The 15005-nt window shown below is 40.4% G+C and overlaps 1 protein-coding gene across 2 annotated transcripts in view; it reads left to right on the forward strand.

Moving 5' to 3' along the window:
- Positions 1–15005, forward strand: part of LOC117217807 (proton channel OtopLc) — a 38720-nt gene that overhangs the window by 20745 nt on the left and 2970 nt on the right. For both annotated transcript variants that reach the window (XM_033465649.2, XM_033465648.2), the window contains exons 3-9: positions 1876–2034; positions 4207–4693; positions 6131–6292; positions 8779–9045; positions 14054–14304; positions 14470–14603; positions 14722–14954. In XM_033465649.2, the coding sequence (XP_033321540.1) occupies positions 1876–2034; positions 4207–4693; positions 6131–6292; positions 8779–9045; positions 14054–14304; positions 14470–14603; positions 14722–14954 (1693 nt within the window). The remainder of the gene's footprint in view (positions 1–1875; positions 2035–4206; positions 4694–6130; positions 6293–8778; positions 9046–14053; positions 14305–14469; positions 14604–14721; positions 14955–15005) is intronic.

Genomic DNA, 15005 nt, shown 5'->3' on the forward strand with positions numbered 1-15005 from the left:
AAACAATTTTAATCTATGTCTGCGACGCTGAATATAAACTGAATAATATAATAATATTAATTATTAATATTAATTATTATTATTATTATTATTATTATAAACTATAATAAAATAACAAATGTATTAATAATCGCTAAGATGTTTGGCAACCCTTTGCTTCTATCAATTCTAATAAACGATTAGGCATGCTATTTCGTTCCATTCAGTTTTTAAAGCTCTTGCAAAATTGAAATTTTGTGGCTCTTTTTGTGACCGTTTTTTTTTGTGACATTTGCAGGTCTAATTAGCCATTGTCTAGCGAACTAATTCCTCCAAAAAAATCTAGATCGCCGACCATAGAAAAAGTTATTCTGTTTTAAAGGGTGTACGATTACTTTTTACACGGACTGTATACAGGGCGAGTCTCGTAACGTGACGACAATCTCAAATAACTCGTAAAATATTTGTTCTACGAAAAAATGTTTCAGACAGAAGTTGCATGGTTTTCAGTGGTACATATAGTATTGTAATCAGTTTCATGTTATTATGCTCTTTAATCAAGATACGAAGGTCACCTTCAACTTTTTAAACGGAACAGTCAATATTTCTTCCCGGATTCGGATAAAGCGTTGAATTCTACGTAAAAAAGTATTACACCAAATAGGGCCTGAGATACATACTTACTGAAACATTGGCAAAATAAGTTTCATTTTAAGGGATGCTCGAACTGTTGCCCGTTACGATCAATAAAATTACGCGATTTTATAATTCGAGAAGGAGAAACATAATCAAGAGTTTCTGCATTTAGAACAATGCTTTCAAATACCGATCAACCCCACATAAACAAAGTTGTCCGACTACGTTGCGTTAACGATCACGTTGATTAACAATCTTCCCTAATAAACGTAATTTACCTTCGCCAATATCTCATTAACTATGCATCTTAGACTCCACTTGGTGTAGTAGTTTTTTACGTAGAATTCGGCGCTTTATCGAATCCGAAAAGAAATATTAGCTGTTCCATTAAAAAGATTGAAGGTGACCTTCGTATTTTGATAAAAAAGCAAAATAAGATAAAACTGATTACAATAGTATATGTACCACTGGAAACTATGCAACTTTTATCTGAAATATTTTTTCGTACAACATATATCTTACGAGTTATTATATGTATCTTTATCCGAATCTGGGAAGAAATATTAGCTGTTCTATTGAAAAAATTGAAGGTGACCTTCGTATCTTGATAAAAAAGCAAAATAAGATCAAACTGATTACAATACTATATATGTACCACTGGAAAGTATGCAACTTTTATCTGAAACATTTTCTCGTAAAACATACAGGGTGTCCCAAAAATGTCTCACAATCCGAAAGTAGGGGATTTCTGAAGTCATTTGAAGCAACTTTTTCCTTAGAGAAAATGCAATCCGCGGCACCGTTTACGAGTTATTGACGAGAAACAGTGACCAATCAGAGGCGCGAGACGGCCGGGCCAATGAGCGGAACTGGGCTCCGTGCACTCGTTGGCTGGGCCACCGCGCGCCAGTCGAGCTCGCCTCTTATTGGTCAGTGTTTTTCGTTGATAACTCGTAAACGAAGCCTCGGAGAAAATTTTCCTAAAGGAAAAAGTTGCTTCAAATGACCTCAGGAACCTCCCATTTCCTGATTGCGAGACATTTTCGGGACACCTTGCATATCTTACGAGTTATTCACGGTCGTCGTGTCACTAGTCTCACCCTGTATAAGCGACTGTCGAACTGTCGAAGAAGACGTCTCGCATCGCTTACAACTCGAAGGGAATAACAATCGTGCGACTTTGTTCGGATCGACCGCCCTGCGTCGAACGCATCATGGCGTCGCGTCACGACGCGTTAACGGTTAAATCGATTGTTCAAGTGTCGATTTGAAGAATCGCGACGCAATGCGAACGACAACCCTGCCGCCGGAGGTCGAAGGAAGGGATTACTTCGCGCTGGCCCGCGGAAGAACGCCTCACCTTCGTCGGCAAAGCATGTCGCTGACCGCGGTGATCAACCACAGAAGAGGGCTGCTCGGGTAATGATCGTCGCATTTACTAATTTCCGCGTCTCCCATTGGCCCGGGACGAAAGCTCGCGCGTACCGTCCGCGCCGTTTATTTATTTATTTTTTTTTAATAACCCGCCGACGATAAAATTCGATAGGACCCCGCGGTCCCGCCATGAAACGCGGACGCACTCCGACGTGGCAACCGTATAATTTTACGATCATTGAATCCGCCGGAATATTTTCGATCCCGGACTTCGGTTCAGCGACTCGATTCAATTTATATCGTTCGGCGTATCGATGTGAAAAACGCTCCGGGACGCGGCTAAATACACTGTCCGACAAAATCATACTTTTTTTTCTGATTTCCTGCAGCCATTATGAAATTCTTGCAGAGCTTCGCTCCCCGAACAAGAATCCGAAAACCGAATTGCTCCGTCACTTTTAACCATATACATATATATATCACAATATAACCTCACTTTTTGAGAAAAACGAACTTTTGTGATAACCTAAAATTTTCGACGAAAATGAGGTATTGCATGAAAAGTACAAACGTTAGAAAGTTCTAATCGGTGATAAAAGATAGAGGAGAGTTTCCGGAATATAGTGGCATGCAATTTATTAATTGGTTTTGGTCCTAAATAACTATGAATTAATGTCAAAGTTTAAAAAAGTGTCGACGTGCACAGTTTCTCCGCAATATTTTTGTATTTTTACGAAAAGTTCTTTGTTCGGCATGAAAACTCTACCCAGGATCGGATTCTGTAGACATTTCTGAAAAAGAAACGGCTCGATAGAAGTGTCGGAACGATGTACATTTTGAGTAGGTCGAGAAAATGTTCGTCGGCAACATGTACACGACGTTTTGCCGCCATGTGTTTCGCTGCTCGCTTCTCTCTGTCCGACAGGACCGAAGCTATGGGTAATCAACACCGATGGAGGGATCCAATGGGACACCCACATAGCGCGTGGGGCGTGCCATTTTTTTTAGTACTTCAATGTGCTGTCTTCTTTTACATATTTTTATAGATAATAATCACCAAACTGTGAATCATAAATTAAAAATGGAGAAATAATAAAAGAAAAATAATGAACAAAAAATATTCATTTTATTCTGAATTTGTTCGAATTACAAGTATATCATGTATACAGTTATCATTTAAATTAGAACGATAATACGATCATGAATAAATAATCATTTTCAAAACGTTAAACTTCTTGAAACATATTGTTAAATATATATTTAAATATTTATTTAATTATATGGCGCAGAAGTCAAAATTATACTAGTATTAGAATATATTTTCGTTAACAACTGCAAATACTCTGGTGTGATTTTTTTTGTGAAATATATCACAGTTTGGTGATTATTACCCACAGAAATATGTAAAAAAAAAACAGAACATTGAAGTACTAAAAAAAATTCAAATATTATTTACGAAAAGTGGGTGCCCCATTGGATCCCTCCATCGGTGTTGATTACGCGTAGCTTCGGACCTGCCGGACAGAGAGAAGCGAGCAGCGAAGCTCATGGCGGCAAAACGTCGTGTACATGTTGCCGTCGAACATTTTCTCGATTTACTCGAAGTGTATATCGTTCCGACACTTTTACCGGGCCGTTTCTTCTTCAGAAATGTCTACAGAATCCGATCCTGGGTAGAGTTTTCGTGCCGAACAAAAAACTTTTCGTAATAATACAAAAATATTGCACAGAAACTGCTCACATCGACACTTTTTTAAAATTTGACATTAATTTATTGCTATTTAGGACCAAAAATAATTAATAAATTGTATGCCACTATATTCCGGAAACTCTCCTCTATCTTTTATCACCGATTAGAACTTTCTAACGTTTGTACTTTTCATGCAATACCTCATTTTTGTCGAAAATTTTAGGTTTTTACAAAAGTTCGTTTCTTTCAAAAAGTGAGGTTATATTGTGATATATATGTATATAGTTAAAAGTGACGGAGCAATTCGGTTTTCGGATTCTTGTTCGGGGAGTGAAGCTCTACAAGAATTTCATACCTGCTATAGGAAATCAAAAATCGTGTCGGACAGTGATATCGTCCGTCGAACGATAAAAACGGCGCGCGAGATTAAACGAAATGAGAAAAAAAAACAAAAAGCAGAAAACAAACACGGCCGAGTCTGCATTAAGACGTTCATGTCGTTCCTGTCCACTGGTTCCTGTCGACAGAGCGTTGATTTCAGGTATAGGCAGCAACATGTCGCTGCCATCTTGCATGCCGCAGGACCACGAATTTCTGGCCGGCCAGCAGCAGCCGCCGGGCTCGAGAACGATCGCGCTGAACAACCAGAGCCATCTGGAGAAGAACGACGTCGATCCGCAGAGACAGCGGCCGAACTTTTTGCCATTGTCGCCGATGAACGCTAACGCGTGCGTGCCGTTGAACGTTCTCGACGTCGGCAGAGGTAAACGTCCGATTTATTTCGGCAACGAGCAGCCGCCCGAGTTTCCTGGAACGCAACGGCAGCTTCCGTCGACGGCTAAGCAACAGCAGATCGTGGACCTGCAACGAACGATACCGATGGGCAAGAGGAAATGCCACTCGGAAATGGTGTCGATCACAAGCACTCTTTACGCGAAACTGCTGATTGTTATCGGTGTCGCGGTGCCGGTCACGGCCAGCGTGACCGAAATGGTGCCGCCGTATATGAATCAGGTGACCGTCGCATATAATACATAACCTCTTAGGCGCGGCCGAATTTTGCGCGGGCTGATACTCTGTACGGCAGAGTTCGACGCGAATTACGCGAAATGCGTTACACTGACGTATCGAAAATAAACAGACTGTATATTCTATCTGTATACAGGGTGTCCCGAAAATGTCTCGCAATTCGGAAATGGGGGATTCCTGAGGTCATTTGAAGTAACTTTTTCCTTAGCGAAAATGCAAACCGCTGCTTTGTTTACGAGTTATTAACGAAAAAATTCTGACCAATAAGAAGCGAGCTTGACCGGCGCGAGGCGGCCCAGCCAACGGACGCACGAAGCCCAGTTCCGCTTATTGGCTCTGCTGTCTCGCGCTAGCCGATCTCATTGGTCACTTTTCCGTATAATTCCTAAACGAAGTCGCGGATTGCATTTTCGTTACGGAAAAAGTTTTGGGACACCCTGTAGTACAGTATTAGTATAAGTACAGGGTGTCCCAAAAATGTCTCTTAATCCGGAAATGGCAGGTTCCTCGGATCATTTGAAGCAGCTTCTTCGTTTACAAAAATTTTCTCCGAGGCGCTGTTAACGAGTTATCGACGAAACAACAGTGATCAATAAGAATCGAGTACGGCTGACGCGGGGCGGCCCAGCCAACCAGCGCGCGAAGCCCAGTTCCGCTCATTGGCTCGGTCGCCTCGCGCCGGCTGAGCTCGTTTCTCATTAGTCACTGTTTTTCGTTAATAACTCGTTAACGGTGCCTCGGAGAAAATTTTTGTAAAGGAAAAAGTTCGGATGGTGTGCGAATGAGACGATAGAGGGAGCCACTGTAGCGGCGCGTCGTAAATAATATGACATCCGCGAAAATTACTTTAGTGACGCGTCGTACCTAAGAGGTTAACTTCAACCGGTCTTGTTGCCGGTCGAAGGAGAAAACGGGATGACGAATTTTTCCGAATAAACGAATTGTTCCGCGAACGAGAAACTCTCTTTCTCGCTGGTGTTGGTTATACAGGGTGTCCCAAAAATGTCCCGCAATCCGAAAATGGAGAGTTTCTGAGGTCATTTGCAGTAACTTTTTTCTTAGCAAAAATGCAGTCCGAGACTTCGTTTACGAGTTATTAACGAAAAACGCTGACCAATGAGAGACCTGCTCGGCTGGCACGTGGCGACTGAACCAATCAGCGGAACTGAGCTTCGACCGCTCGTTGACTCGGTCGCCTCGTGCCAGCTAATCCTCGCCTCTTATTGGTCTGTGTTTTTCGTTAATAATTCGTAAACAAAGCGGTGGATTGCATTTTCGCAAATGAAAAAGTTACTTCAAATGAGCTCAGGAACCCACCATTTCCGGATTGCGAGACATTTTTGAGACACCCTGTATAACGCGTTCATCTCTCCGCGTGATTCATCTCTCTCGAACGACACGGTGATTTGTTGTTTTTTCCAGGGATTCTATCTGTATCTGTATTTGGTCAGCGTCGCTTTCGTGGTCGCGATGTACGTCATCGTGTTGAGGGACAAAGCCGTGAGGAATCTGACGCAGAAGAACGCGAAGAAACAGCATACGTACACGTTCGACGAGAACGGAGATCGCGAGAATCTTGGACAGGTAATACAGTGATATGTCTCCCTTACTGACGCGCAGATCTTCTGCACGGAAATGGACAGTTCGAGGAGAGGAGTTACGATTGTTCGAGCCTTGCGGCGCGTTTCTATTGTTGTTGACGGTTTTTCATTGTTGTTATCGGTTTTCGTATCCGATCGCGCGCTTTCCCGACCATTTCTCCACTTTGGTGGCTTTCTAAAATTTCAAAAAAAATAAGGCATGTTATAGAATATCGGAAATTGAAGATTTCTCGAAAACAAAAATATAAGTGATTTTTATACTAATTTCTCGATAAGATACTATCGCAAGCGGTGCGCTGATTTTTTCTCAGATTTTTCGCCCGGCTGCGCCATTGTCGAAAAAAATGAAAACTGAAGGACCTAGTCGATCAAGACGGTCGAAATTGTTCTTAGAGGTTTTTTCGTGAGTATTATACCGTTTGATAGCTGACCAAGAAAACCTCATTTGTGCATAATTTGAACCCTGTAACTTCTCCGTGAGGGTAGTTACAGGGTTAAATAGCTCGAATAATTGTATCTCCTCTTCCCAAATTGTCCATTTCTGTGGACAATTCGAGCGTCAATTAGAGAGACACACGAATTCTCTTGTACGATGGATTAATCCTCCTGTCTTGTTCATCGTTCGTTGAATTCGGAATAAAAATTCTATTAATTTGCCGTCAATATTTAAGCATGCTGACAAGATAATTAGCAAAACAATTTCTTCGAAGAAATGATTAGAATCGAAGGAGGTGGAAGCATTGTACTTATTGATTTATTATTTATATTTATATATTATATATTAAATTTAAATATATATATTACACTTATAATATTAATATTTGTATATATAATAATAATATTTATGATATATGACATATACAGGGTGGGGCATTTTAAACAAGTCACCTGAATAACTCGCTTGTTTTTAAAGATAGGAGAAAATGCATTAGACCAAACTTACTTGGTATCGGGGGGCTCATATAATCTGGTATTACCAATTTTTCTGTTAGTGGAGGCGTCAAGGAGATATGAAGGTCAATTCTGTTTTTTTAAATGCAATAGTAAGTTTTTTTACTTACATTCTGATAGAGTGTTTCGAGGCGAATACAATGAACTATTATGAAGGTCATTCAAGGTCACCCAAAGTCAACTGCAAGAGAAAATAAATTGTCTCAGAGTACTTCTCGAATACTTGTGTATCACGTGTGTGTATTACGTGACACGGGTCACAAAAGATAAACAAACATTCGATCACATTGTACACTTATCTGTATCCTCAAACATTATGGGTAATTTTAAATTATCTGTTTTAGAAAATAATTTGTAGAAAAATTCAAAGATTTATACGTTTCAGCGAAGGATTAGAAATGTCATAAATATTTCTGGACTTTTCGTACTAAATGTCATATGGTCATAGCGTTGTGGTCGTTGCATTGGACTTGATCTTAGCTTTTACATTATGACGATAAAAATTGCACACAAGTAAATAGATGACATTATTTTTTCATTAGATTTATGAACAAATTTGTGCGATTATTTGCCATTTTACTGTATTTTAGCTTTGCTTTTCTGTGTCACTTTGGGTGATCTTGAATGACCTTCATAAAATAGTTCATTGTATTAGCCTCGAAAAATTAGTAATACCAGATTATATATATATATATATGTACCCCCCGATACCAAGTAAGTTTGGTCTAATGTATTTTCTCCTATCTTCAAAAACAATCGAGTTATTCAGGTGACCTGTTTAAAATGCCCCACCCTGTATATATATACATGGTGTCCCAAAATTATGGTACTTCCGGGAAATGAGAGATTCCTGAGGTTATTTGAAGCAACTTTTTCCTCAGCGAAAATGCAATCTGCGGCTTCGTTTACGCGTTATTAACGAAAAACAGTGACCAATGGCAAGCGAGCTCGGGTGGCGCGCGCCGGCTGAGCCAACGAGCGCATGGAGCTCGGTTCCGCTGATTGGCCCGGTCGTCTAGCGCTAAGTGAGCTCGCCTCTCATTGGTCAGCGTTTTTCGTTAATAACTCGTAAACGAAGCCTCATAGAACATTTTCGCTAAGGAAAAAGTTGCTTCAAACGACCTCAGGAACCCCTTATTTCTCGGAGATACCATAATGTTGGGACACCCTGTATATCGCAAAAATTGCTCGACGAAATTATAACTTGTGCCAAGCATGCATAATTATATTTCTGTGAAAAAAAAATATATTGTCAATTAGGGAGAATTCGCTGTACATAACTGGAACAGTGTAAAAATCACAAGATTCGTATACTTTTTACTCACCCCTCCCACCCTCTAAACTTCTAAAAGTTTGTGTCTCAGACTGGCAAGGTTGTTGTTGGCGAGATCGAAGAAGAATCTGCTCTTCTATAAGATTTCTTGTTGATCATATGGGTATGGAGAGGAGAGGGTGGGTTTCTAATTAACGGAAAGTATTCAGGAAAGCGATACGTAGACTGAAATCTTTGTCCCTTAGATGCAACAGTACGGCAGCTTTTGTCTGAGGCTCGGCGCAGTGGGATTTGGCGCCGGCTCGCTGGTATTTACGGGATTGCAAATTGGGGCGGAAATAGCTTCCGGCCCGTTCAGGGCGATTACACCAGGAGCGAGGCTGCTGCTGGTCACGGCTCAGATGCACTTCATATTTCTGAACAGCAAGAGCCTTAAGCTCTCGAAGCACACCGCCCTCGCGAAACTGGGCCTGATGCACATGATCGCTACCAACCTCTGCGAGTGGCTACAGGTAACGCTCTTCACCTTAACCTTAACGTAGTGAATTTTTTATTTTTTTTTATTTATACTAAATTATATTTACAACTAGCTTCATTGAGCTAACCAGCAAATTCGATGAATTAATTATAATATATAATTAATTATTATATATTATATTTAATTAATTAATTATAATATATTATTAATATATGGCTTACATGCGGTAAAACGCTCAATAATGATACACAGGATGTCCCGGAAATGTCTCGTAATCCGGAAATGGGAGGTTCCTGCGGTTATTTGTAGCAACTGTTTCCTTTGCAAAAATTTTCTCCGTGGCTTCGTTTTCGAGTTATTAACGAAAAACACTGACTAATAAGAGGCGAGCTCGGCTGGCGCGCGGCGGCCCAGCCAACAAGTGCACGGAGCCCAGTTCCGCTCATTGGCTCGGCCGTCTCGCGCCAAACGATCTCACCTCTGATTGGCCACTGTTTCTCGTTAATAACTCGTAAACCAAGCCGCGAATTGCATTTTCGCTAAGGAAAAAGTTGCTTCAAATCACCTCAGAAATCCCCTACTTTCGGATTGCGAGACATTTTTGGGACACTCTGTATTTACTGACACATTTTAATGACATATCTTACCGATATATTTTTCCCTTGAAGCTTCGATCGGTCGAGCTATTCTGACCGAATAGAATTTTCTTGATTTACCATCGTTGCGATTAATCAACCCTCTACAGTCCGTAATTTGTATACAGGGTGTTCACCGTAACGGTCGCCACGTTTTTTGAGGCATTTAGGCCAGTCTGACCGAAAAAAGGTTTCGAATAAAAGCTATTCGGTATTTTGATAGGAATAAAGTGCGTTAATAACAATTGCAGAAATTTTCTTTATTCAATAAGAAACTAAGGTCACCTTGACTTTTTTAAATAGCACTATGTATTTTTAACTCCATGTTGTTATAGCTGATGCAAAAATGAATTCAGTGATCTGCCGTACAATGACCTTTGGATGACCTTGAGCTCAAAAATTGGCAATAACTAACTTATAAATTGTTTTTTTTTACAAGGATGATATCTCGTTGCGGTGAACACCCTGTATAGAATCAAAATAATTGACGTAACTTGAAACCTCAGCGATTCTTTTCGATAAACGGATAACACGGTGTGTATAGAATAATTGTTATAAGATGAACCGTCTAGACGCGTCAGTTTTTCTGTAAATAACAGTTAAAGTAACAGTTTATTAAAAAAAAAAAAAAAAACGGTTGCGACAAAACTATAAGACAGGTTGGATTTTCTGTAATAAATCAACAAACAGAATTCTTTTTGTTACTCTGTAATAATATAATATAATAACCCTCCGTTTTTACTACTTCCAACATTCTTTGTGGTAAAGATTTATACAGTTCTCTAATTGTGTTTCGCTTCAAATTCTTCCATGTACCATCAATACACCCTTTTTAGTTCTTCTATATATTATATTTAATTTTTATATATAATTATTATATATTTTATATTATATATTAATATTATATTATATATTTTATATTAATTATTTGTATTAATATATATATATATTATTTTATATTAATATTATATTATATATTTTATATTAATTATTATATATTATATATTTTGTTTTATTTTTGCAGTATGCACAGCTGCATTATCTATAGCTTTTTTCCATGCAATATTTTGTATAATCGAAAGCTATTGCACACACAATACCATTTTAAATACCGCGCAGTTTTCGAGACCGCTGACTCACGTATTTCATAAAACCGAACAACATGCTTTTTCATAGTGTAAGAAATATTACTACGAGCGAAAGAAGAATAAATGTCTACGTTTCACAGAATTTTTCGAAATTCTCGCGAGTGTATTATAACCTTGTCGAGGTGTGTAGCCATACAATAACCTCCAATAGGAGGTAATATACAGGGTATCCCAAAAATGTCTCGCAATCCGAAAATGGGGAGTCCCTGAGGTCATTTGCAATAACTTTTTCCTCGGCGAAAATGCAATCCGAGGCTTCGTTTACGAGTTATTAACGAAAAACGCTGACCAATGAGAGACCTGCTCGGCTGGCACGTGGCGACTGAGCCAATCAGCGGAACCGAGCTTCGACCGCTCGTTGACTCGGTCGCCTCGCGCCAGCTAATCCTCGCCTCTTATCGATCAGTGTTTTTCGTTAATAATTCGTAAACAAAGCGGCGGATTGCATTTTCGCAAAGGAAAAAGTTACTTCAAATAAGCTCAGGAACCCACCATTTCCGGACTGCGAGACATTTTTTAGACACCCTGTAGCATAACCTCCAATTTGATCGCGGTGCTTTAAACGCTATTATTAATACTCACGTTTCGCGTTCGTCGGAACTCCCAAAGCGTCCCACTGAAACGAGCATTTCGACAGGAGTTTCAATCAGTTGAAATTCTTTTCAAATACCCTTTTAGAAAAGATATCGGTAAGGAAATATCGCGCTATGAATATTAATGCTGCATTAAGAATCGACGGGTGAAACGTGCGAATGAATTTGTACATTGTATGTCCACATCGATCCTCGGTCACCGAGTGTATTACCTTGGAAAGTTCTCTCCAGACCCGGCGATACGAATCGAATGAAAAATTAATGTCCCGTTCGAGGTAATTATAAAATTTGACGAACAACGGCGGTACGCGAGCACAGGGAGAACAAGTGTATTCTCATAAATATTATATTATACGAAGAGTGTATTATGCCGAGCACACACAGTATTCGGTATAAAGTAGCTTGAAGCGGGAAATGGAAAACACACTTGTTCCTGGTAACGAGATATCCACTCGTTCAATTTGCATTCCTATTGATAGGATAGGGTTTAAATAATTGATACGTTTGTTCTGTAAACAGGTAATGTCTGCTCGATATGTCGGAGCTACTTTAACTTGCTATTAAACATTTCATAGCCGCTGTGCTCTGTACAGTATATTTATGAAATTATAATTATATTATTAGTTCGAAGAGAAACTTTTTCATTTTTGATTAAAACGGAAAAATTGCACTGATATCGATCTCTTCAAATTACAACAAATTGGCCTGCTGGTAAATATCATTCTGTTAATAATTGCAACGTGCAGAAACAAGAATATTAGAAATTTATTACGTTGTCACCGAGACGAATCGACAAACTTCAACAACTACAAACTTGAACATCTGTGAATTAACGATTACTTGATTTCACATCGGACGAGCGTGCAGTCCAAAATTGAAATTCGAAAGAAAAACCAGCGCAAAGTACGTATTGATAAATCGAGGCTCTGCCTTGCAAAAATCTCAAGTTTTTGTCATTTTTGGCATGTCTATATAGGCTAGCGGAGCCGGTTACTGTGGGGTAACAAATTGCCGCGCCCACGACAGAGTTCTACATATTTAATTCGAATAACGAACCAAATTTTATTCGAAGATACTTTCGAAATATTATCCAAATATAATTTTGTTCGAAGTAATATTATTATTGTGCAGTGATCCGGATCCAATGTCATTCATTTTATTCGAGAGGACTCGGGAAGTACAGTCGAGCCTTCTACACTCCCGGACAAAAATATAACACGCGTGTGCTATCATTTAGTTCTCAAGGATCAATTAAAGAATGCTCGAAATTCTACGAACGGTGCGTAAACATCGTCTCACGGTAACATTCTATACAGCGACGGACTAGAACTACGCTGTCCGCGCTTGTATTTACAAACAAAAGTCGCGTAGCAGAGGTCGGCGGAACGATGGCACGCTCGACTCTCCGTTCGGATTTCTCAGAGTGTTTCTACGTTTCGAATCGTACGGACGTAACGTTGTGCAGGCGCTCGGTGTCGGTAGAATTTCCAATCGTCGTTGAACAAAATGGGCCGCGACGAGGAATTGAACGAAGAAGAAATACGAGCGATCTTGAAATCGAGGAAAGAAAAGTGCTCGATATGAAAAATTGCGAAAGCTGTGCCGAGGAGGCAATAATTATGATACACGGAAGAGCGGCGGACGACCGGCCGCTATTTCTGACAGAGAAAAACGCGCCGTATCGCGTGCTGCGTCGAACTCGTGTCACGCGTCGCGTGAAATTGCTCGAAACGCCGGAATCGAAACTAATGCGAGAAATGTTCGTCGTATTCTCCGGACGTGCGACGATATTACACGACGAAAATTAAAACGGAAACCAGCGTCGACGACGAGACGCAAGGAGGCTCGTGTCAGCTTTGCGAAACGACGCGTACGTTGGAAAAAGAGATGCCGGCGAATTATATTCACCGACGAAGAAGATTCAACCTGGACGGTCCAGACGGTTTTGATTATTATTATCGTGACGTACGAAAAGAGGAATCGTGAAAAGTGCGACGTCAAACGAGCGAAGGGAGTATAATGATTTTCTTTTTCTTTTTCATCTCGAATATCATTCCTTCAAAATCGAACTTAGTAAATACAAATTTGCATTACTTTTCAGGCATACATTTCTACTCGACTTCAAAACGAATACAAAAATTCCAATATACAAATACATCACCGTGAGACGACGTTTACGTGCCATTCGCAGAATTTCGAGAATTCTTAATTTATGTATGTATAACATCCGTAACATCAAATTCTAATAGAAAATACGAATTTGCTGGTGGACGACTCGTGGTACATATATCGATTTATATATACTATGTTATATACTATATATATATATATATATATATATATATATATATATATATATATATATATATATATATATATATATATATATATATATATATATATATATATATATATATATATATATATACTATTATATACTATATATATACTAATATAGTATATCTCTAATATAGTATAATATATTATACTATATTATATACTATACTATTATAATATTTAGCACTATTATTATTATTCGGTCCGCGCAACGGAACATCGAACTGACGATATCCCGGCAAGCGTTGCGACCGCTTCAATTATATCAACGAGTCCGCTAAACTGTTCCGTTTGCCTTGCTTTTTGCCGGTCGCCGTCCACAACCGAAGGCTCTCGTCGAGGAAACGCAGCACGAAATCAAGCAGCTGGGCCACACGCACAACAACGAGGCCGGGATCCTGGAGTCTTTGCTGCGGGACGCGAGCCCGTTCCTTTTCCCGTGCACGATCGAATTCAGTTTAATTTGCGCGGTGATACTGTTCGAGATGTGGAAGAGGGTGGACGAAACGGTCGACGCGAAGGGCGAGAGCTCGACGCGATCTTCGTACCACCTTAGCATAGATTGCAGCAGCTCTCACAGGTCGGGCAGGAATTTAATTAAATCGATAAGATGCTCCGCGTGTTCGTTTGTTAAATGCGATACCGTTAAAAGATTTTAAGTCGCTCCCTGCGCCCCCCACCCCACCCCGCGCCGCGTCGATCCGGCCGCTTTCATCTAAACGTAAACAATCCGTGCGTGCTTCAGGGGCCTGTTCGGCGGGATCCTGGTCGTCGCCGCCACGATATTAAGCCTGATTATGTTCTTCGTTCTGAAGGAGGCGAAAATGAAAATAGCGGTGGTGCAGGTCACCGCGCTGGACGCGACTATATTAGCGTTAGGTAGGTACGGATCCCGTGTCCCTGTCGAACACTCTGTGTATGTGTGTGTGTGTATACCCCCCCCCCCCGTCCGTCCCCCCTGTGTGAACAAAGCGTTCGTTAACGTGGAACTTTGCAGGCATGCTCGCTTCGGTCGCCGGAACTTTGAAGCTGCAGGCGCTCCAGCAAAAAATAATCAAACCGTCGGAGCTGGACACGACGCTATTGGCGGCGGCTCAGGCGGGCGTCTATCTGCACTGCCTTTTCGGCGTGGTCGGTGATATATTAACGATGGGCCCGACTTGGGTGCTCTCGTTGATCACGGATTTATTGGCGTTGATGCAGAGCACCAGCCAAACTTTGCTCATTAAAGTAAGCCCCGTGCACACGCCGCGATCGATCCGCGAACGAACCGCACAGGCG

The sequence above is a fragment of the Megalopta genalis genome, unplaced genomic scaffold, assembly GCF_051020955.1.
Source record: "Megalopta genalis isolate 19385.01 unplaced genomic scaffold, iyMegGena1_principal scaffold0023, whole genome shotgun sequence".
NCBI lineage: Eukaryota > Metazoa > Arthropoda > Insecta > Hymenoptera > Halictidae > Megalopta > Megalopta genalis.